The sequence below is a fragment of the Actinia tenebrosa genome, unplaced genomic scaffold (genome assembly GCF_029948245.1).
Source record: "Actinia tenebrosa isolate PJP-AT-01 unplaced genomic scaffold, QUT_ActTen_1.0 PGA_scaffold16__25_contigs__length_10494907, whole genome shotgun sequence".
Classification (NCBI taxonomy): Eukaryota; Metazoa; Cnidaria; class Anthozoa; order Actiniaria; family Actiniidae; genus Actinia; species Actinia tenebrosa.
The window spans coordinates 9,075,581-9,099,642 of NW_028292576.1; the positions used below are offsets into that span (position 1 = coordinate 9,075,581).

At 35.8% G+C, this 24,062-nt stretch overlaps 2 protein-coding genes and 1 long non-coding RNA gene across 3 annotated transcripts; 2 read left to right on the plus strand and 1 right to left on the minus strand.

Annotated features, from left to right (window-relative positions):
* Nucleotides 1-1,729: 1,729 nt before the first annotated feature.
* LOC148910734 (uncharacterized) lies at nt 1,730-3,924 on the minus strand. The gene is made up of 5 exons (XM_089031213.1): nt 3,544-3,924; nt 3,109-3,182; nt 2,914-3,005; nt 2,450-2,559; nt 1,730-2,353 (listed from the first exon to the last, which is right to left on the minus strand). Exons 1-5 carry the CDS (start codon nt 3,922-3,924, stop codon nt 1,973-1,975), a joined length of 1,038 nt encoding a protein of 345 aa, XP_088887339.1. The 3' UTR covers nt 1,730-1,972.
* A 472-nt stretch (nt 3,925-4,396) lies between these two features.
* LOC148910735 (uncharacterized) lies at nt 4,397-7,485 on the plus strand. The gene is made up of 2 exons (XM_089031214.1): nt 4,397-4,832; nt 6,407-7,485. Exons 1-2 carry the CDS (start codon nt 4,397-4,399, stop codon nt 6,622-6,624), a joined length of 654 nt encoding a protein of 217 aa, XP_088887340.1. The 3' UTR covers nt 6,625-7,485.
* Nucleotides 7,486-17,464: 9,979 nt separating this feature from the next.
* Nucleotides 17,465-23,764, plus strand: LOC148910736 (uncharacterized). Its single transcript, XR_016120005.1, has 3 exons — nt 17,465-17,795; nt 22,526-22,658; nt 22,891-23,764. It is a non-coding gene; the product is annotated as an uncharacterized LOC148910736 (long non-coding RNA).
* The last annotated feature ends 298 nt before the right edge of the window (nt 23,765-24,062 follow it).

A 24,062-nucleotide genomic window follows, 5' to 3' on the forward strand; every position in this document is an offset into this window, starting at 1 on the left:
ATTCATATATTTGAGGTACTCACAATAATTTCACACTCGACGAAAAAATGGATTTGTCATGTAGGCAAACATATAGACAAATATATGGGCAAATATCATATTTGACTAATAGTAGACAATATTTGCCCAATGACTGTATATGATATGTACCTACACATTTATCCCATGGGCACAGATGGCAAAGTCCGTATGGCCCAGTAAAATCCCAAACGGCAAATATATAGCAGATATCATATCATCCATACATTTACCCGGTAGTAAATGTGAATGCTCATTTGATATGTGCACGTATTTGCCCAGCCCGTATATGTGTTTTATGCCTTACGTATACCCTGTGTTTCCCCAGGCCGTATATGTGATTCATGCCTTACATATACCCTGTATTTTCCCAGGTCGTATATGTGATTCATGCCTTACATATACCCTGTATTTTCCCAGGCCGTATATGTGATTCATGCCTTACATATACCCTGTATTTTCCCAGGCCGTATATGTGATTCATGCCTTACATATACCCTGTATTTTCCCAGGCCGTATATGTGATTAATGCCTTACATATACCCTGTCTTTGCCCAGGCCGTATATGTGATTAATGCCTTACATATACCCTGTATTTGCCCAGGCCGTATATGTGATTATGCCTTACATATACCCTGTCTTTGCCCAGGCCGTATATGTGATTAATGCCTTACATATACCCTGTCTTTGCCCAGGTCGTATATGTGATTTATGCCTTACATATACCCTGTGTTTCCCCAGGCCGTATATGTGATTTATGCCTTACATATACCCTGTATTTTCCCAGGCCGTATATGTGATTTATGCCTTACATATACCCTGTGTTTGCCCAGGCCGTATATGTGATTTATGCCTTACATATACCCTGTATTTGCCCAGGCCGTATATGTGATTCATGCCTTACATATACCCTGTATTTTCCAAGGTCGTATATGTGATTTATGCCTGACATATAACCTGTGTTTGCCCAGGCCGTATATGTGATTAATGCCTTACGTATACCCTGTCTTTGCCCAGGTCGTATATGTGATTAATGCCTTACATATACCCTGTATTTTTCCAGGCCGTATATGTGATTTATGCCTTACATATACCATGCGATATGCTCTGACCGTATATGTGATTAATGCCCCCTTAATGCCTTAGATGTACCAGCGCGTCTTAGCCATATTTGCTCAGTTGAATTATGCTCATCATATTTGCTAAATTTAACTATGTTATCAGTCTTCAGCTATTGTCACTTATGGCAGGCCAAAAAAAATAGAAACGATATATGCCGTGACAACCACCTCATACTTTAAACATAGCTAACCTATGTTAAGAAGCAGGAAAAAAGACATAAATCATACTGAAAAATTTTTATTGTGAATTTCCTTTTCTTGACGACTGATTAACTATGAACAATTTGTTAACTACAACTAATTGAAAATGCTAGTTCTGTAAATTAATTATAGGTGTTTGATTTATCTTGTGACAGAATTTGTGAAAGAAGATCATAATATATTTAGTTGTCAATCGATCTTTGGCTTATGTACGATTCTTTTTAGATATTCTGTAGTAGTACACTTCATTTATAACTGCAAAAATTTAATTAAGGACACCGAACGTGGTTGGGTTTCTACGAGTTTTATGAATTAAATCTTGTGTCACTGTTCCTCCGTTCCTTTGGCCTGATTTCTAGGGTTTTCGTTCTTCTTTCGATTATTTGAACATTATACTTGTTTACTTGAAGAAATCCAAAGGTCAATAGGCTTAAATAGCCGCTGCTATACCGTTTGACCTTTGGATTTCTTCAAGTAAACGAGTATAACGTTCAAGTAATCGAAAGAAGAACGAAAACCCTAGAAATCAGGCCAAAGGAACGGAGGAACAGTGACACAAGATTTAATTCATAAAACTCGTAGAAACCCCAACCACGTTCGGTGTCCCAGTGCCCTTGATTTGATAAAAACCTTTAGGCTCTCAATGCCCATTCGGGACCTCCAGATAGCGTTGGGCGTCTTGACGGCTCTCCGATTTTCCACTTCAAAAGCATGGTGAGACTGCGCTCTGACAGCCTCCTTTTTGCTTTTCGGTCCATGCTTTCCATGAACTGGTTAGCTAGGGGGCTTCTCCATGCCAGAGGGTGTTTTATTAAAACTTTACTCTGCTTAGTAGGGCCCCCTTCGTTATCAGAGCCACTGTCCGCTGTATCGTCATCAGCCTGGTCATCCGCCTCTGACATCGACTCCTCTGATGACATATACTCCAGTTTCATAATTGCCTTGACTTTCTCTTTGTCCCCTGGTGATAGCGAGGTTGACAAGTCCGCTGCCTTGGATCTGGATTTTAGGAGCTAAAAGAAAAAAGAAAAAAGAAAAAAAAAAAAACACCGTCAGTCAAAGTTTCTTATTAAACAAAGTCATAATCGTTGCAAATTCAGTTTACTCACATTTTGTTTTCTTTGTGTTTTCCGCTGCATCTTTTGATGCCTTCCAAGGGCCCCTGAACGCTCTCTTTTGTTTCTCTTTCTCCTCGTCAGAAAGTGACTTTTAAGGGCAGCTGAAATTATATCAAGTACCCATATATTAAAACTTGAGACAAAATTTGTTAGAAATGTTGGCATTTGGCCGACAATTACTCCTTTAGCATCCATTTGTTTTTGCTTTGTTTTGTTTTGTTTCGTTTTTTTTTTTTTTTTTTTTTTTTTTTTTTTTTTTTTCCCCATGTTATTCTATTTCAAACTGCTTCCCCTCCCTTCGGCATTTGAATATTTCTAAAAGGATTTCGTTACCCCCTCCCCCCCCCCCCCCCCCGACCACCACCCCCATCCTTTGTCCTCACCCCTCCCCCCCGGGTTAACTTTGATAGGTGCATAAGGCCTTTCGCACTTCGTAATATAAAATACATAAATACCTTCTAACTCGACGGCAGAGACATCCTTATGAACATTCAGAACTCTATCCCTTATTGCGTTATTAATCTGTTCGTTGACGTCATCTCTGAAACTAATTAGGAAATACCATATTTGAGTGGTAAGTGGAAACTTAATATGGAAAGTAACTATGGATGATTCAGACAATATCATTTTTATTAAATTTTCATACTTACGCTTTAGTAAAATCCCATATAAGAGGGTTTTCTTCCCTGTCCCGTAATTTCTTTGCTACCAAGCGTACTTCAGACTGTAATAACATAATATAATTCATTAAAATCATAAGATGTACCTTAAGTTATTCTTAGACATAGTAATAATGTTTTCATTATTTTTATGGCTGTGATTGTATAATATTGGGGAAAAAATCGAAATCAAATCAATTCCTTTACAAAAAAGGAAATTATCATTATCATTCAGTGTCTTGTTATTGGAAATCAATAGTAAAGTTTGGTAGCATTAACCACTGCCATGGCGGGTTTCCCGCCAATTTTAGTATTGCATAAATTATACCGCTACATAATTATACCAACTACTCTTCGCGCCAAGAATTCCCAGTAAAATTATCAATAAAAATAGCTTGCTTTTTTAAATATTGCCACTTTACTTACTGCAACAGCCTTTGAGACAGTAATCTTGGTCTTGCTGTTGTCCTTATTCTGCTGGCTTTCTTTTAAGGCCGCTAGTATTTGGCGGTTTTGTTCTTGCAGTTCTTTAAACTGTTTTACAATCGTTTCGAAATTTGAAGAAATTTCTTCTTTTTCGCTGTCGGGGTCAACGTTCTCATTCTCGCTTGTTGCTTGCAATAGGCGATTTCTGTGTTCTCTTAGCACATCCTCGTTACCACCAGGGACAGAGGGAATAAGTATATTAAGCCTTTGAGAATTGGCGCCATTTTCAGTATGTCTACTCGTACTGCTTGTACTGGTAGTTGCAGTAACAGAATGGATTGGCATTGGGCGTCCTGGTAAAGGTGTAGATGTTCTTCCCATTTTTTGATCGCGACGAATGAACGCAATTTATAAGCAAAGATATAGAATGTGCGGGAAACTAGATGACCGACAGAGTTTGTTACCTGTTTGTGACCAAAAGGCGAATGAACGAATAAGTACATCCACTGAACAAATCTACCCCCTATCTATCACGGCGTATCACGTGACTTGTGATGACATATACGTTCATATAATGAAGTCTAATAATAAAAAAAGGAATAACTGTCTTATAAAAATGCTGAAGTTGTATCCAGGATTCATGTTAAGTAATATATCTATTATCTTAAAGCTATTTGCTCCATTTTATAAAGTTATGAAATTTTTTCTAAAGCCTAGATTCACGAAATATCATTGCAATAAACTTGATTAGCTTCTAGCTCTAAAACCATCGTACCATTATCTGCCGCCAACAGTGACAGCTCTAAGGAAAAGGGTGCGGTAATAAAGATCCGGCGTGCTTTTGTCCAATGGCATGTGGTTGATGGACGTGGAACTTTATTACGCTGGAATATGGCTTTTAGTCATTCAAAATGCTTGGATTTTGAGTAATTATCCCAATGATACACACCGTCTTTTTAATTATATAGTTCTGGAAAACAAAATGTCTTCTGCGATGTCAAAGCGTTATCATTGCTTTCATTGTAACGAAGATCTACATTACAGAGTATTTTGCCGTCACAAAGAAGAATTTTATGATCCTTTAACAAATCAATGGCAATTACAGCGGAATGACGACGAAGACTCAAATGATAGTATTTTCACTCACGAGATTGACGGCCAGAACGACACTTCTTCTAATGACTACAGCGAGATAAACGTTTTGGACCAAACTGATCAAGACTCCTCTGATGTGCCAAATACAAACCAACCATCAAGTGACGAATTCTTACCAGCTACTTCACAAAAAGGTATTGATGTTATACGTTTATTTGATGATTAGATTATATAATCTTTAAATGTTAAAGTCAAACTGCATATAGATAAAAGACTGAATCTTTAACAAGCGGCTGATTTGCACATGATCTAGCTCCCCTATTGGATTTACTACCAAGCATTAGTGTTATTGAAGCGAGATTAAGTTAGAGGTACAAATAATTCTTTTCTATTTCTATCTTAGCCTCGTTTTCACCGTTACTTTTAAGAAGGGTGCATTATTAAGTAATCGGCTTATGGTTGCCATCAAAACCTCAGTGTTCATTCAGAAAGGTTCATTCAAAGAGTTTATAAAATCATAGCTAGAGATAACTCATTTAAAACGCCAAAAAGAATTTACTATGTTCAAATGGATATTGCTGTACATTTTCGTCTCCAAATCAATTCATGACTGTGGTCATCCTGAGATAGCATGGTATCCGGCAAAACATGTTTGTCAAGTTAGAGAAATACAATTATAAGTAATTTATTTAATATGTCTCTTGGGTTTTTTATTTTCGATTTATCATTTTTCTTTCACGAATTATAAATTGTTGTTTTGCTGACTTAGAAATTTATATTTTATTTTCAATGGAAATCATTTATTTTCAGAGCAAAATTTGGGTCAAAATTATGCATTTAGGGACCGGTCATTATTTAAGTTGGGGGGGGGGGGGGGAGTGGGGGGGGGGGGTGGAGGAGAAATTGTCAGTGAGGCAAAAAAATTTCAAGGCCCCCCCTTTGAAGGCATCCAAGTTTATTGAAAACCCCCCATGGATTGTAGTAAAAAATTTAAAAATTTTCCCTAAAAGTCATTTTTAAATTCCAAGACCCCCCATTTTTCACTAGCAAAAATTTCAGGCCCCCCCCCCCCCCCAATTTTTTCTTCCCCCCCCCCCCCCCCCCAACTTAAATAATGACCGGTCCCTTAGCCCATGAGGTTTTTTTTACTGACATTTTTTTTCTAGTACTATAATGGTTTCAGACTTTATTTTAATAATAATATTAATAATAATAATATTTATTTATAAAGCGCAAATACAAATCTGTTCTAAGCGCTAGTAAACAAACGACAAAGACAACGACAAAATAAAATAATTTACAAAGAATATGCTAATTTGAAGAGATAAGTTTTAAGTTCAGTTTTGAATGAGGCAAGACTTGATGCATTTCGGAGAGATATTGGAAGTGAGTTCCAGAGTTCAGGAGCAGCCACAGAGAAGGAGCGATGACCATAAGATTTAAGATTATAAGAATGTGCTGATAGAAGAACTTGTGATGCAGAACGAAGATTACGGTTCGGTTTATACACTGAAATGAGTTCCCGGATATAGATAGGAGATTGGCCATGAAGAGCTTTAAAAGTAAGTAATAGGATTTTATATTTGATTCTAGATTCAATTGGTAGCCAATGCAGATTAACGAGGATAGGTGTAATGTGGTCATGTTTATGGGAAAGAGTGATTATTCTGGCAGCAGCATTCTGTACAGATTGTAGTTTATCTTATACTATGTTGCAGTTATGCAATGCCGAATGAATAAAATACATCGTATTTGCTTATGTTTAAAGGAGACGGAATATATAACTTTGAGGAAGAAGATCAAGTGTTTTGGGATGACAAGTCGGACAGTGAATCTGACCATGAAGAGATAAGAGGAAATGAAAGAAGGAGATTGGTTGAAACTTGGGATATTGATATCGAAGACCTAGAAAGAGATTTTGAACAATCTAGTGCAGAAATAAGCGTTGCCGTCGAAGCAAGTTCCCGAGTGACCCTTATTAACTAGATTGCCTTGTTTGTGTGCTTTTGGTCTGCATACTTTTCTGTACCAGACCGAGGCATTGATATTCTCCTCGCCTTTTTTAAAGCGATTTTTCAGGTTTTGTGTGAGCTTTCGCCAATCATTTTCCCAACCGCAGTATTGGTTTTCCCGAGCTCCTTCAAACTCTTGAAAAATTATCTTTCTTTTAAAGATAAGCATTCAGAGTATGTTGTTTGTCCGAAATGCGACACCCTATACCGTTTTCAAGACTGCATAACAACAAGATTCGGGCGTGTCATTGCTAAACCATGTTCTCACATTGCTTTTCCGAATCACCGTCAATTGTTTCGCCGCACACCTTGTGGAGCGGAATTGCTTAAGGAAATTCGTTTGAAAAATGGACAGACGAAATTGTACCCACGTAAAGTTTATTGTTATAAAAGCATCAGAGAGACTCTAACTCACTTTATTAAGCGACCAGACTTTGTACAAAAATGTGAGATTTGGAGAAATCGGAATGTACCGGATGATATTTTAGTTGATATTTACGATGGCCAAGTGTGGAAAGATTGGCAATATTTTAACAGCACTCCTTTCCTTGCCCAGCCTAATAATTATGCTTTTATGCTGAATGTTGACTGGTTTCAGCCTTTTAAGCACAGTGTCTATAGCGTTGGAGTCATATATATGGTCCTCCTAAATCTTCCGAGAAAAGAAAGGTACAAAGAGGAAAACGTAATAATAGTTGGGATAATACCTGGTCCACACGAGCCCAAATTGAATATCAATACGTACTTACAACCACTTGTAGCCGAATTGAACTTATTGTGGCACGAAGGCATCCAAGTTCGGCCTCATGGGAGTAGAACAGCAAGATGTTTTCGAGCTGCCCTCCTTTGCATTGCTTGTGACATTCCTGCACTAAGAAAAGTTTGCGGTTTCTTAGGATGTACTGCTCACCGAGGGTGCTCAAAGTGCACAAGATTTTTTCCCGGAGATTTTAGTAGCATGAATTTTTCAGGTTTCGAAGATGACAATACACCAAGGACAAATGAAGAGCACCGAAGAGAGGCTCAGAAAATACTCAATGCAACAACCGCTGATGAACGAAACCAAATTGAAACTTCCACTGGAACAAGATATTCTGAACTCTTACAGTTGCCTTACTTCGATTGTACTCGTTACCATGTTGTTGATCCTATGCACAATTTGTTTTTAGGGACAGCAAAACATTTAATGAAAAATGTATGGCTAAATGCTGAAACGCCAATTGTTTCTAAAGAAAATTTGAATAAAATCCAGGAAAAGGTAGATGACGTCAAAGCACCATCATTTATTGGGCGTCTCCCGAAAAAGATATCAACATCGTTTGGAGGATTTACTGCTGATCAGTGGAAAACATGGACTCTCTTGTATTCTGTATTCTGCATTTGGAATATCGTTCCAACAGATGATTTGGAGCTGTGGAGGTTATTCGTATTGTCCTGCTTTCACCTTTGCTCTCCACTTATTACAACTGAAGAGCTACAAGAAGGACATGATTACCTAGTGGAATTTTGTAAATCGTTTGAAAAAAGATATGGAAAGGAACGTGTTACGCCAAACATGCATCTACACCTGCACCTCAAACAATGTATTTTAGATTACGGGCCTGTATATTCATTTTGGCTTTTCAGCTTCGAACGTTTCAATGGGATTTTAGGAGCGTTTCGAACTAACAATAGATCTGTTGAAATACAAATCATGAGAAAATTTCTCCAAAAGCATGAACTAAGAGATATCCCTTTACCAGAGAGATTTCGAGAAACTTTCCAACCAGTATTTCAACTTCTTCAGGAGGCACAACAAGTAGGAACACTTGGCGAAAGCATCCCATCAATACCATCAACACTTAATCTTTCAGTTGGTCAAGTACTACGTTGCTAGAGTGGAGCAATATGAATGCATACTCATGTTTTTCACCTCGATCCATTGATGTTCTTGATGATGACTATACAGAATATCTCTTTAAAGCTTATGAAACAATTTTACCTCAACACTCGGTCATTGAATGTGTTACCGATACGTTTGAGAGAGTTAGTACCATTGGATATTCGGGGACAAAGCTAGGGTCCTCTGACTCTAGACTGGAACGTTCTTCCTTCATTCTTGCAAGTTGGTGTGGCCAATATAGTGGCAGTATTGAGACCGATTCATTTGACTTGCGCCCCGGTGTTGTCGATTTCTTTCTTAAACAAACCATTATAATTGATGGCAAGCAGGAATCATTGTGTATGGCAAAGGTTCGATGGTATCAGCGACATCCAGAAAGACACAGGATTGGCAGACCACATGAAATTTGGTGCAGAAACTTGTTTGAAATGGAAGGGCCCTCTACATTCATACCCATACAAAGGATACACAGCCAGTTTGTTGCTGCTTACGATGTTATTGACAAAGAAAGAGTATTAATTGTTTGTCCTTTACAACGTAAATTGTACGGATGATGGAGATGACAGTAAAGTATCATCCAGGAAAAATATTCAAAGCTATCAAAAATAAACTGTTTGAACTGTGCATCAGTAACTAGATAGTCAAAATGAAAATTGAATGAATTATTTGATGACTTTAAAATTAGATGAATTAAAATAATTATGAATGAAATTGCATATATTGCCAATAAAAAAGATGAATTCATATGTTTAGACTAAACAAAATTGATGCTTCAAATAATATTACAGATGTTAGCGGTTTGAAATGCAGCTCATGAGGTTAATGGGTTAATGAGTTTTCTTATTGTCACTGGAAAAAACGCATATACGACTTACGCATATTATAAATACATCGTCCGCGTATTTTCCTGTGTGTATCAACGCATATAACCTCTCCTTCATGACATCAAAGCAAAACAATGATTGAATTAATGTGGTCGCAACATTGATGTCATGCGTTAGGAGAAAAAATTGACACATATGACTGAGATGGACCTGCATGCACTCCCCCCTCGTAAGTCGTAAAAACAAGCCAACATCCATTATAATTCAGTTGAAAAATTATTGATTTGTTTTGAAAAGTTTTGATTGCAATGAATTGAAACGGAAACCTCACATCGGATATACTCAGTTTGGGGTATTGTATTTGCTCCCCAGGTAAATATGGGGCAAAGCCTAGTGCAAAGTTGATTTCATATGTGCCCTTCATTTGACAATAGGGCAAATATAGGGCAAAAACGGTTATCATATATCCCCACTGGGTAAATGCGTCTAAACTAAGGGCAAATATATAACATATTTACCCATGTGTTCAGATGTATGGCAAAGCAATGGCAAATTTATTAGAAATTTACCCCGACCTTTGCCTGCATAGGCAAATGTATGGGCAAATATAGAGCACCATATTTGCACAACATTTGCCAAGTGGACATATGATGACCAAATCCATTATTTCGTCGAGTGTCACTCATATTGACGACCTTGTTGGGAAGGCCCTGGTTCTCTCCTTGATGAAGATACAAGCAATCAAGAATAATGCTTACTTTTCCTCGCATTATATTAATTTCAATCTGTTCATATTTGCTTCGTTCTTTAGGACAGTTGATAAGCATCTATCACCTCTGGGGTCATGCTTGTGTTCGCCTCTATTAACTATGATTCCCGCAATTAAATCGAGGTTGTCGCTTGCGCCCTCGCTTTTAAAACAACCAAGAAATTGTTTCAGGAGGGCTTAGCTCCTTGACAAACATAGATTTAGTTTGATTTGATGTTGATATTTCAGTATCGATGAATCCCTTATCTAGAACGTTCTTCATCAGTCTACCTTCAGTAACGCTTGAACTTAAACCCTCTACTATAAAAAAATAATCTACATTTCTTAAAACAAAAATAGAGAAATAAAGCTTGTTTAATTTATATCGACTAACAAGAAGACACTGTTAGCAATAAGATCTAACTGACAATAAGATCTAGCTTCATGTAAGCAGCCCTTACAAAATCTTACGAAGCAACCTTTCAAAATCGGTTCTTTCAATCAATGCCCACAGTCACCTACAGCGACAGATAGAAAAAAAGTTGTTTGGAAGTTTTATCGCATGTATTATTAATAATAATCTGACGTCTTTAGAATCAATGTCGAAACCACTTCCATGTACCGCGATAGAAGTGGTTTATAGTATGTTATCAGTGGGAGGCATGTAGTTGGGAGCATAGCGTCGATAGGAGGTCTTTTGTGGTTTGTTTGGTCAGTGAGAACGTAATAGCAAATACAATGACGAACACAGAATGAGAAATGAGGAATCCACAAAAGGATTCTTGGCATAATTTTAGAGCAACTTATATTAAGAAAAGTAGCTGGTTTCTTTATCGAATATATCTGACAATTAATTCAAAGGTAACTCATGGGTGAGTAATGATGAAAAGGTAAATTATACACCGTGAAAAGATGAAAAAACTTACTGACGTTTCGGACGCTAGTCCTTCGTCGTCTTTTACTCCGACGAAGGACTAGCGTCCGAAACGTCAGTAAGTTTTTTCATCTTTTCACGGTGTATAATTTACCTTTTCATCATTACTGTTTCATTAGAAACACCGACGCAGCTCACACTAGTTTTTAGCTAGTTATATCTTTTTATAACTCATGGGTGACTATGAGGTAGAATGTTCTGCCTTGTACATGATGATGGGCACGGTGGTTCGGTACGAAAAGTGGATAGCACTATCCAACGGATAAATCCTTATCCAGTGGATAATTCGATGTTGTTATCCAATAAATTTATCCACTGGATAAGGTTTATCCGTCGGATAGCGCTTTACACCCTTTGTACAACCGGACTCTGGTGATTATTTAGCATAGCAGCCACTATCTTTCTGGCAACGGATGTGCAATTAAACTAAACGAGAGTTTTCCCACGCATAGTTCTACTACCATGACAAATTTTCCAGAGAGTAAACGTAAACTGGAACAGAGCACATATCTCTTTCTCCGCAATGAACTGGGTGCTTCTATGGCGGCTCTCTTCAACTACAAATTCATTAATCGATAGCCTTAGTTTATTTTTGGCATACATATAACCGCCTCCAGACGCCCGTCTTCATAAAGATAAAATATTTTTAAAATATTAATTATTAGTTGTTTTAGATAAAAGCTGTAAATGATTAAAGAGTGGCATATATGTGGTACAGTTCACATGAAGTAGTTTGCTAAGCGTGATGAAATATTCATTAAGTGCAATGGACGAGCAGCCCAGACAAGTACTAGGATAATGATATCAAATCTGTATTGTCATGTATTTTATCAAGTTATAATTTGTGGGATACCAAGAATATTGTCCCCCTCAGAGATTGGGTAGCAGCAGCAGCAGCAGTAGCAGTAGCAGTAGCAGTAGCAGTAGCAGTAGCAGTAGCAGTAGCAGTAGCAGTAGCAGTAGCAGTAGCAGTAGCAGTAGCAGTAGCAGTAGCAGTAGCAGTAGCAGTAGCAGTAGCAGTAGCGTAGCAGTAGCAGTAGCAGTAGCAGTAGCAGTAGCAGTAGCAGTAGCAGTAGCAGTACTACTGGAATACTTGGCAAAAAAAGTGCCACCTGTAGTATTCTGGAAGACCATCCCCCCCCTCTCCCCGTGGCAATGTTGTCTCGCATGCATTTCACCAGCCAATTGTATTATAGGTCCAGGGGAGATTCTTGGATTTTCAAAGTGTTTGTGCTTCGTTGCGTATAATTTACGTTAATCACACGTACCGTTGGTATTGGTGAATGTTCCGACACTGTAGTAAGGCTAACCCTGTATACTTCTTCTTTAAGAAACTGCGCGCAGTGAATGAGTCTGTCAACTGAAATTTGAAATGAGTTTGTGATAAAAGAACACAGCGGTATTTGACTTAATTCGCACAAATGAAAGATACATATTTCGCGAGATCGAAATTTCGCGATATTCGTATGATTCGCAATTCGTATGATTCGCGGTTTGGCAGAACAATGAAAAAAGGAACTAAATTTCGCCAAAAATAAAGATTCACATATCGAGTTTTATTATAATTTTTCACCTGCAACTTCTTTTTATTGACAAAGTACATTATAAACCCCTGCTGCATTTCCTTGATATAGTCCAGAATTAGGTACGTCAAAGCCTATGCCTGTATGTCCATATTTGATCATGAATAGCAGCAACAATGTGTTCAAACGGGGCATAGGTTATAAAGTAATCGAAGTTCATCAAAGGGTTTTTACACAAAGCATTAAATTTTTACTAATATAAACATTTTCGGAGTAACTTTTTGCGAGGGACGTTTTTTAACGAGGGAATTAGCGTCCTAATTCTCAACGAACCGCTTTTTTATGCGACTGCTTAGTAAGATGACATTACTCATCTGATATTCCAATATTATCTTTGAAGCTATTAGCCGTATAGCTTTATTACATTTTTTGATCATTAAGACCATGCACACATTATCCTTTGAGCGTAATTGTAACTGAGGCTTCAACCAATTATATAGGGAATATTGCGATTAACTGTAGACTTTTTTATAATTACCTTTTTAATATCTTATCTATTTTTGCCGGATCAGACTTTTGAACAAACAGCTGATTAGATGTAATAGCTTTTTAATAAAATGTTAAATTTGGCTTAAAAATTTATGTCGAAATTCGTGGCTGTCTATCTCGGCAACTTTTGAAGGTAGCTCAAAGGAATAAATGAATAGTTTTAATGGAGACATAACTGTTGCAAAGGAACCGAACGAAACGGGGAAAAAAATTTTAAAAAGAAGCTGAGAAAATGAAAAGAAAAAATATATAAAGAAATTGGAAAAAAGGAGCTGTAATGGAAGAAATAAGAGGAGAAAATTAAGATAAGTTTTAGAATTTAGGTTAAAGAAATAAAAAAAAGAAAACAAAAGAAAGCGAATACCAGCAATGGAAGAAGAAGAAAAAAAGGAAAAGAAAGAAAAAGAAAAGGAAGAAATCGACAAGAAAAAGAGAGAGAGAGAGAGAAGAAAAGACTCAAGAAAGAAAACCAACTGTGAAAGAAAGCAAACAACTTCATTTCTATCAGTCGCGTCCGAAACGTCAGTAGTTTTTTCGCGTCTTTTCACAGTGTATAATTTACCCTTTGATCATTACTGTTTCATTAGAAACACCGACGCAGATCACTCTAGTTTTTAGCTATCCTAATATCAAAGAATAACATTCTCCTTACAATATGCAGTACATAAAACGTTGCTTCTTTAATATGGCGAGAAAATCACGTGACCTAATAGCAGCACATTATCGAACGCTAATTAATCCTCAATCTTTATGATTAAGAAATCATATTGGTTTTTGTACTAATTTGAATCCATTTAGGAAAAGCTTAGTTTAGTTGTTTAAACCTAAGGACATCTGGAGTGGAATTACTATGTCTCCAAAGCGTTTGTTCATTATGATTACAAACTGAAAAATAATCAGAAACTTCTGCAACTTAATTTAAAAACGAAATTTGAATTGTACCAAAAAGGGGTAAAAAAAAAAGGATAGTCTGTGTAGCAATAATATTTCTGCGCGTCTTGCAATCATTTTCCAATTCCTGGTACAGCCAGAATTACAAATAAAAATCTAAATAAAGAATCTACAAGAAACCGCTCCGCTTATATTCCACTTTCATTTTGTAAAGTCTCTATATTTGTGGCTTGAAGTTTAATTTATTTTAATGAAGAAAAATGTATAAGACAATGTTTGAAAAAATTGCACTTAACTCTGAAAACGGAGTAAAACTTAATTGATTTAACATTGAAAAGATTTGTCCTCTTCTTTCAATGTGCATGTTCAAGTTTTACTTATTTTGGGCCGGACGCCAAATACTCGATTCATTACGTAAAATTACTTTAACGGTTTCAATCACTGCGCATGCTTAAAAGACTGGCGAATAAATGGCGAGTTCGGAGATTATCGTTTTGTATCAACAATAATTTTCCTTTTTTTCTTTTCTTTTTCTTTTTCTCTTTTGTTTTCGTTTTCTATTTTCTTTTGTTGTTGTTGTTGTTTTCTTTACATTTTAAGTCAAAATAAAAAAATGTCCTTCTTATCTCATAGCTTCTTTCCTTCATTTAATTTCTTTCTATTTCTTTTTTGTTCTTTCTTTCTCCATTTTTAATTTCTTTTCGCTGGAAACATTCTTCCTTTAATTGTATTCTTTTTATAAAGCTTGCGAAGGCGTCATGCTGCGACAACTACTTCAAATTGAATACATTAAAAGACTCTTTATCACACTCTTGTTTTGCTTCAACTTTGCTAGCGTTTCCCCGTGAATCCACTTGTCAAGTTTGACTATATTAATTTCAAAAACTTTCAAATTATAGGCGAATAGAACCAAGAAATATTTGGGGATTACCATGAACATGATTTACTGCATTATCCTATTTCTATTGAACCATATTTTGAAGAAGAAAAAAGTTTTCCAATTATAAACTGACGGGAATCAAATTTGAATATCTCTTGTCGTAAGATTTAAATATTTTAAAAAGATTCTGCAAGCGAGCCGATTAAAATCTATGTTGAGAGAGAAAAAATCAACAGCTTTGACTCAGATATTTTGGCATTTCAACCACGGTGAGCAGTTTGAAAATACAAACAGTTTTCAGTTGTTTTAAATTCGAATTTGATTAAGAAAATATGTTAGTCTTACCAAGATAGATTTGTTTGGATTTGTAGAAATTTCTTTTCAAGTTGAACAAGAAGCTCTAAGCGGGAATTAAAACTAGATACCACCTTAAGATAATCAGATTTAGCGGAAACAATAATAAACTGTGAAACACAACAAATCGACAGAAAAAAAAATATAAGAAAAAGGATATATAATACCTTATATTCTTTAATAAGTAATGTTATTTATTAGAGCAGAAAAAAAGAAAGAACGAAACAAGGGAAAAAACAAAATAACCTTGAATGTAGCAGCTGGTACTTCTGTCCACACCCCTCTCTACTAAGTAGCCAATTTGTTATAGTTTCCTCGTCAAGAAATAGGAAAAAAATTATATCTTCCTTAACACGAAAGGGGCCACAAATAACCTCAGAAATCTGATAATTCCAGCTCTTGACAAGGTATTTAATTAGCGGTTACAAATAAAAGGACAGTGTTCTTTGAAAATGTATTCATTTGGGATTTTCATCTTTGAAATAGCGGGATATTTTCCATCTGTGATGTAATCGGATCCATATCTCTTCTTCCCAAATTATCTCGATTTATTTTGAGAATTTTTCATTAAGCTTGCAGGTCTTAGTACTTTGTTGTAAATTCTGTTTGAAGACCTAACCACATCTCTTGATTAATTATTTTCTTCCGTAATTGCACATATTTAAGTGTTTTCTTTGTCTGGCGAAATTTGATCCTTAGAGACAAAATGAAGCGTTCATCTTTATTTCCACGCCCCAAAAATTCTCAACACACCATCATGCTTTCACAAAATTAGGACTAAAGCTGGAATATAGTCTGCTTTAATTTGTTGGTTTTAAGTCGATCATATTGCGTTTCAACTTCTCAATAACTAGAGGTTTTTGAAGTTGTTTGAGTCAGTCGTTTGTCAGAGGTGTCAACTAATTGATCTTGTGTGCCAACATACTAAACTTGAAGAACAAACTTATTCTCATTCCTCTTTGTAAAGCAATTACCTTCAAGTTATTTGAAATTACTTGCACGTTGTTGTCTTATGTCATTCATTATATCTCTTTGTGATATTTCTTTTCTTAGGAAAAAAAGTTGCAAGATAGAAAAATAAATTAGAATCTGAAACTCAAATTGTTATTTTTAAAAATTGAGTAAAAGATAAGTTTGTCCCTTCTGGAAATGATGTTATAAGTGCGGGGAAAAAATCGATCCGATTGAAATATTTAATTTTTAGGAATATGATTTTTAAAAAAAGAAAAACAAAGAAAAGATGTTAAGCATTATCTTGACTTTTCGTGCTATTTCAATCATAGTAATATTGTCGTTTTGTTATAATAATCTAATCTAGAAGAGGTGAATAAACGTGCGGAATTGACAACGCTGTCTTATAATTAGCGTTAGTATTCAAATGCCGTGAAATATCAGGATGCTAATCAAAACTAAAGAACTATTTTTTTCTTAAATACACAACCCTCCTGGATTAATATTCCATAGAATATCCCAAGAAATCGAAAGAAAGATGCCCTGTTTGGAGTAAGCGAGTTCGAGTTTTCCTTTATCAAAAATAGAAGCATTTTTGATACCGACGCTCGCTGACCATCTGTCCATATTTGCTCAGAGAAATTATAAGTCACATTTGTTTCCTTAAAGACTTACAGTAATAACGTGGAAAATAATTGCGGAATTTAATAGAGAAACGTTCCATTCTATCATAATTTGTTGTTTTTGACTTCTTACTTTTTGTTATTGGTAAACTATTTCGTTCGGTACACTTTTTCCGCCTTCCCACTTTCAAACAGCAGTAGTTTTTGGCAGGTTAAAATTAGCTAATCTTTTCTTAAACGTGGGCAGATATAAGTTTTATTTTCTCGGCTTAAGGCAGTTAAACTTGCTATTATGCGGTAATGAGATACCTTCTTTAAAAAATTTCCTGTTCAAAGGCAGCGTCGCTTCTTTTATTTCGTTGTAATAATAATAAGCTCTCATCAAAATAAACAATTTTCCATAGGCTTGGAACGGCTTCTTTGATATATTTTCCGTAACACACATTAACCCTAAATTCTAATCAATCTAGAAATAAATGCGTTTTACGAACACGTATTAAGATAATGGCCTTGACGCCAAACCAGGCCACAAGCAGCAATCCCAATCTATTGTGTCTGCAATAGTGAATAGACCTATTAGATGAGAGAATGCAAATGCTTTCATCGCATTCGTCTTTACGATTATTACTTGCTTGTAAGTACAATACTTAAATCCGTCCCTCGTAGAAAGAACACCACAAGCCCTAAGTCGTTGGAGAGTGAACATCATTGCAAGGCATAAAGCAGCGCTCGTACAAACTCGCTGTATACTCAACGTCACAAATAAGAAACTTTTGGGAGAAGTTCCGCTCTCCTCAAGGACTGATCACCCAAGTTCAACAAAACTTCTTGGAAATTTTTTCTGAATTTTTCAACGCTTCACTAAGAAATTTACTGGGGGAAAATGATGTCGAAAGCCGGGTTGTTCATTCTAATTCTTGCAGTATTTCTCGTGATTGATGCCCAAGCAAGACTCCCTTTGGACTCATCTAAGCACAAACAATACGGTAAGATATATAATTGTTTTTGTATGTTCCCGAACACAAATAGTTTCAAAACAAAATTCTCTTCCTGAAGTACCTATACGTTTTGACGGAGTGGGGAAGTTTTGAAAAAAAAGTAAACTTTTGCCATTTAAAAAAATTACGGCCATGTTCCCTTTGTGAGCCAAGTTTTCAACTGTAACTACAAAATAGAAAAGACTCATTACAGCATCTTTAGATAAAGAATTAGAGACCATACAAAAACCACAAATATACTATGACGATTATCTATCTTAGACAAGCTGTCATTCTTTGCATTTTTATTATTCCTATTTCTCAAAGACCTCGTATAAAATGAATTTTTGATTCATTGAAAAATAAACTTTTAGATTCTAGAGTCAAGGAATGGGATTAAACTCAATCGAAATGAACGTTGCGAATTATTTATGGTATTCCAAGGGTGTCATAAAGTGCGGATATGGATTAAAGGATAAAGAAAAACTGACGCTAAGTTGTTCAGAATCAGCTTTCAATTTTAGAAATGGTTTGGTCGCGTTTAAAGTATTCTCGATATCTGTAAAGTCATATAAAATCATTATGGTACAAATCGCCAATATTCTTCCTGGCTTAGAAAGCTTGAAGGTATAAAAACACAACCGACCATCGCCCATGTATCGCCGATATTTTTTCTAAAAATCGCTTTTCTCAGTGAAAATTAGCGTTAATGGAGAGAGAATGTGTGTGTGTGAGAGAAAGAAACCCTCACATTCTGGTTGACAAAAACGAAAAATGCTGAAAAAGCATTTTAAATATTCAAAACAAAATGACTAATTATCAAAAACGTTTTTTTCCCTTCTTCTGTGAAATCAGCATCATACCTTTTTGAAAAACGAAACAAAAATATGTTTGTTATTTAAAAACCCTAGTATGATCTTTTAAGTAAAACTGAGAAGTAAGATTTTCTCCTCAAAAAATGCCATGACGTCTTTTTGGCTGGTTTTAATTAGAAACCCAGAGTTATTTTACTAGCTTATGTGCTTGTTTGTGTTTAAACAATGACGCTAGCACTAATTAATAGGGATGATATCCCACGTTCAGTCATCCTTCTTTTTTTCCTTTTCCTTCTCCTTCTTCTTTTCTTCTCTTTGTCTTCCTTCTTCTCCATCTCCCCTTCCTCCTCCTCCTTCTCCTCCTCCTCCTCCTTCTCCTTCTCCTCCTCCTCCTCCTCCTCCTCTTTCTCCTCCTCCTCCTTCTCCTCCTCCTCCTCTTTCTCAGTACTCACCTCCTCCACAGTACATCTACTCCTACTCCTACCATTAACGTTCTTTTATTCTGTCTTTCTTTCATTTAAATCAGCTGGGAAATCAGTGTAAATGTGAATGTTTTTTTCTCTTACAAAGCTTTTACGTATGATAGCTTTGTCATTTACCCCCCTGTGTAGGTTAAGCAAGCTGGTTGTTATTGAACCATAATTGAGGCCAACGCGTAGCAAAACATAATTTTTATAAAAGAGATTGAAAGCTAGCTTGTCAATACCACGGTAGGATTCAAACACTAATGAGCCTTCAAGCTTACCAATTAATAGTGAACGCCACACATCATTTTCGCTAGGCGTAATGCTTTAACATTTCAAAGCAGATATATTTTACCGGGAATTGAAAAATTACATTAACGTAACTAACTCAGATAATGGCTCCCACTCTATGTTTCGGCTGTTAAACCTTTTTTAAAAGCTCGCATCGAAAAGCGGTTTATTAATTATCTTACTTGCAAGAATCCTACCAATAAATCTATACACGAAAATAGTGTTTTGGAAATTCGTTAAAAGTTTTACGGTAATTGTGTGACCAGTTTTCAATTTTGAAAGTTTGCAAAAAAAGTAATTAAATTAAGCGCGAAAGGAAAGGAAATGTATCATACTAATTTCATTTTTGAGAGCGCTCGCCTCTCACCAATGCGACCCGGGTTCGAGTCCCGTTGAGCTCGGTGTCGTATGTGAGTAGAGCTGTTTGTTGGTTCTCTCCTGTGCTTCGAGGGTTTCCGGGTTCTCTGGCTTTCCTCCCTCCGCAAAAATCAATTTCTAAATTCCAATTGGAATCCAGTGGAAGAAGAGCCACTCTGTGGAATCCACTATTAATCCCATTATTATGTTATTTATTACTATTATTATTTAAGCCACAGCCAAGGGAACACTGACCAAGTTAGATTAAGATGATATCTCCAAAGTACAAAACTGTTAGAACCATTGAAAACACTGCACGATTACACTGTTCTGCGTTAAATGTTTGATTACATACGATAAAAACAACTCTCCAATGATTACAATAGTTAGAATCGGCTTCCAATCATGGGTATTATACACTGATACACTCAGTTGTGCAACGTTATGTGGTGAATTTTGAGGCATCGGTTTCTACGCAACCAGAAAGCAAGGAACTAATATTATGATTGAGATTTAGCAAACAGATAGGTATAATTATTGTCTTGGTGAAATTTTTTATGAAGGGGTTATTCTTTTACCATTCCAAGAAAAAATTAAATTTATGATTCAAAACTGAGATCTTAAGACACCTCTCTGATCTTAAAAACTCAAGGGTTTTCGAGTCGACATCCTCCTAATATTCAATCATTTTTATCCGTATCGCATATCTAATTCATTTTGCACTATCTCGATTTCCACAGTAGTTCAGTAGATCAATAAATTAAGAGTTAATCGATTCATCTACACATTTTTGTGAGTATATTCTGATGAATATAGCTTTACGGTTGCCACACAAGTAAATTTTACCAAAAAGCATCAACGTTTCGGTTAGATTATAATTGCCATTAAAAGAATAACAAGTAATATTTGATTTCGTTCAGAAGAATTTCTCCATCCTAAAATCTTTTTGATTTTAGTATGACGGTGAAAAAATGGTAGAGAAGAAACGACAATGGATCTCAAAGACTTCAAAGTGTAAAATGAAAAAGAAAAGGAAGCCTAGCATTTTGTAGATAATTAATTGTGAATCCCTGAATAAGCTATCGAACAATACGACGTAATTATTTTGGTAAGAAATATTCGATGATATAAGTGTTTGCAGTTTTTTCTATGATCCATCTAAAAGCTTTTATCGAAAGCGCAAACCGTGGGCACGTACTATGAGTGGATTCGATAAAGTATCCAAAAAATTGACGAGTCGTGCAAAGCCAGCCAAATCAACATTTTCAGTAGCCCAAAAGAACTTTTAATTTTTTCATTTGCTTCGGAAATTTAATTTTTTTTTTTTTTTTTTTTTTGACGTTTTCAACTTTCTCCTCGAACGCAATTCACTAAAACGCTAGTAAATCCTAGCTAAAAAAATGTATAAACTAACGCTTATTAAAACCACTTACTCATTTCCTAAATGCACCATGCTTAGATAGACGAACGAAAAAAGTATATAACTATTTCAAAAAACGTCGTAGGTCGAAGATATTAAATCTGAAATCGGAGACATCTCAGAAATCTTAAATGAAGGTGGTGGCATATTTAGATTACCTTGTTGCGAACTACTAAATAAAAAGATAAAACAATCGTCACCTTCATTCCTTTAATTTCACAGCAGCTTAGCCCACAATTTATTTCATGTCACAGATTCCAGATTTCAAATCTACGACCGAAAACGTTGTTTGAAATAGGTGTATATACGAGATCAATGTAATTGGCTTTTTGGAAAAAATTGAATGCAAATTATTCTATCTAAATATCTCAGAAAAGTTACAAGCTAGAAAACAAAAGGCTTTTCTTCACTGAAATCTTTTTTGTGAGGGTCAAGCTTTAAGCTTTTTGATTACAAGGAGTTCGAACAATAAAATCATTTCCTTTGCTTATTAAAGTTTAAGACCGTGGAATTGACAACAATACTATAATCAGGAAATTGAAAGAGGTGTAGCAGATATAAAGACTTCCTTCGCCTAGGGGCATCCGTGTACTACTTGCACTCGCTAATAATAAAAATCTTCGCATTTTTCTTTTATTTCTCACGAGGAAGCGGGTATAATCCTTAAATAAACTAACCGATGTTCTTCTGCCAGATATGGTATAATTTTAATGTAAGATAGGACCTACTATACATAAGAAATGTTTTCGAATAGCATGCTTGTTAATTTTCTCGTATAGAAGCGTATACTATTCAGCATTTTCGAGTATTACAAAGAACTTGAGTATTCAATTTTGTTTTTATCGGATGTTATTTTCTTTTCCACTTATTAATCAGGTTTTCGCAAGTTATCCTTTTAAACTTTAATCGATTTGTATCATTTGCGTGGCAGAATAGAACAGGAAGAAATTATACTACGTAACTTTGAAATAGCTTCCCGTGCGCATCAGGACTCCTAGGAAGTGACACAGTATGCAGGGACGCTATACGATGACTTAATACCCACCACTAGTAGCATCATCCGAGTCCAAAAAAAGTGGCCATTTCAAAAACTAGCAAAGGCCTGGACCCTAGTTTAGAAATTCGCAAAATATTGACACATTTTTAAGCTTAACAAACTTTAAACATGTTTAAATGAACAGATTCGGAATTAATTAGAATTCATAGTTCCGAAAACCCCGTTCGAATTTTTCGCTTCCTGTTTCATTGTTCGGGGGTGTGGTAGGGGGTACCCGATTGTCACTACTAATTTTTAGGGCAATTTGTAAACTAACTGTTCAACCCCATCTACACTTACTACTCTTTTTCTATAGCATCAAAAATTAAGCCTTTGAAAAAATTTTCAATCTACAGCGAGAGAGTTACTTTCAAAGTATGCAAAACGCGAAAACGACTTAGGAAATATACCAGGAAAGACAAGCGATTACGATTCCTTCTTTAAAAGAGCCGCTCCTGCTGGATGTCAAACCTGTTGCTCTGCTTGGTGGTAAGTCTGGCTTCTATAGTATTAATTATGAAGAGAGAGAGAGAGAGAGAGAGAGAGGATGGATGGATGGACGGACGGACGGACGGACGGACGGATGGATGGATGGATGGATGGATGGATGGGTGGATGGATGAAATCAAATAAAGATGAAACAGAGAGAGAGAGAAAGAAGGAAAGAAAGAATTCATTAGAATTTAAGTATTCTCAAGTACGTATTTTTATTTGTTTCTAGGTGTCGAATGGTGAACGAAGATGCCTGTCTTTGCTCTCATTAAACACTGCCGTTAACCCAATGGAATAATTATATGGATAATGATCAATCAATATTTAATGGCCAAAGCTATAAAACCTTAAAGCTTGATGATATATAGCAATGGACGTAATTATTGCACGAATTAGGACAAAATAATTAATCAGAATAATAATAAAAAACTATATTTAATGGTTAATGTTAAATCATAAACTGAAAAGAAAATAATGAAAAAATTATCTAAAATGCCTGCTACGAGTCATGGTTCATATTTCTGCTTTTAGTCATAGTGAAGAGTAACAAGACAAGAGAAAAAACCGAAGTTGTTCGGCTTTACTGTCGGAATGTTTTCGGTTGCTGTCGGGATTCCCGAGGAAAAAACCGAAGTCCTTTGACTTTGCTTTTGAGGGGGATTTACGGTTTCTTTCGGTAAAGGCAAACTGTCTATGGCTATACCATCGGCGTCACTTCGGTTTTTAGTGCTTTTAAATCGTGTTTCATAATCTGCATGAAGCTTCCCTTATTTAACAACGTATCACAATAACCTTGTATTGCTAAAAGGCGTTTGCTCGGCTAAATTTATAATTTCTTTTGTTTTATGTTTGGATGCAAACTAAATCGCTAACTTAAGTCTGACTACCACACAGAAAAAGCGCTATCAAAAAAGTTTTTGATTTGTCGATCGTCGACAAAATATATCCACACCTATCCACGACCCTCTAGATAATGCTGCTCATGCGCATTCATATCCATACGATCAATAGTGTTTTATTTGTTTGTTTTGATCACAAAGTTTTTTTTTTTTTTTTTGCATCCACCATAAACAATTGAAAAAAATAAACCTGATCTTACTTGATGTGCTTTGTCTGTCTTGAGGGAAGGGAATATAATTGAATGGAAAAGAGGAAATTCGATAAAAGTCGAGGACAGGGAATAAATTTAATGAGGGAAGGAAAGAACAGAGACAGAAAGGATAAGGGAAGGGAATGAAATATAAAGAAAATAAAAGAGTCATGAAATATAAATGAAAGGGTCTGAAAGATATAAATAGCAATGAAACTACTGACATTTTGGCTGATCTAACAAGAGCGAGAAGCTATTGAGGAATGCTTTGTATCGTCAACCAACATGGAGGCTATGATATGCATTACATG

Bases quoted from the DNA above. Each gene is read 5' to 3' on its own strand.
- LOC148910734 (XM_089031213.1), bottom strand. From the start codon at position 3,924: ATGGGAAGAACATCTACACCTTTACCAGGACGCCCAATGCCAATCCAT. The intron at 3,183-3,543 runs GTAAGTAAAGTG...ATGTTATTACAG, and splicing joins CTGTCTCAAAGGCTGTTGCA to TCTGAAGTACGCTTGGTAGC. The intron at 2,560-2,913 runs GTATTTATGTAT...ATATAATTTCAG, and splicing joins CTCTGCCGTCGAGTTAGAAG to CTGCCCTTAAAAGTCACTTT.
- LOC148910735 (XM_089031214.1), top strand. From the start codon at position 4,397: ATGTGGTTGATGGACGTGGAACTTTATTACGCTGGAATATGGCTTTTA. The intron at 4,833-6,406 runs GTATTGATGTTA...TTATGTTTAAAG, and splicing joins ACCAGCTACTTCACAAAAAG to GAGACGGAATATATAACTTT.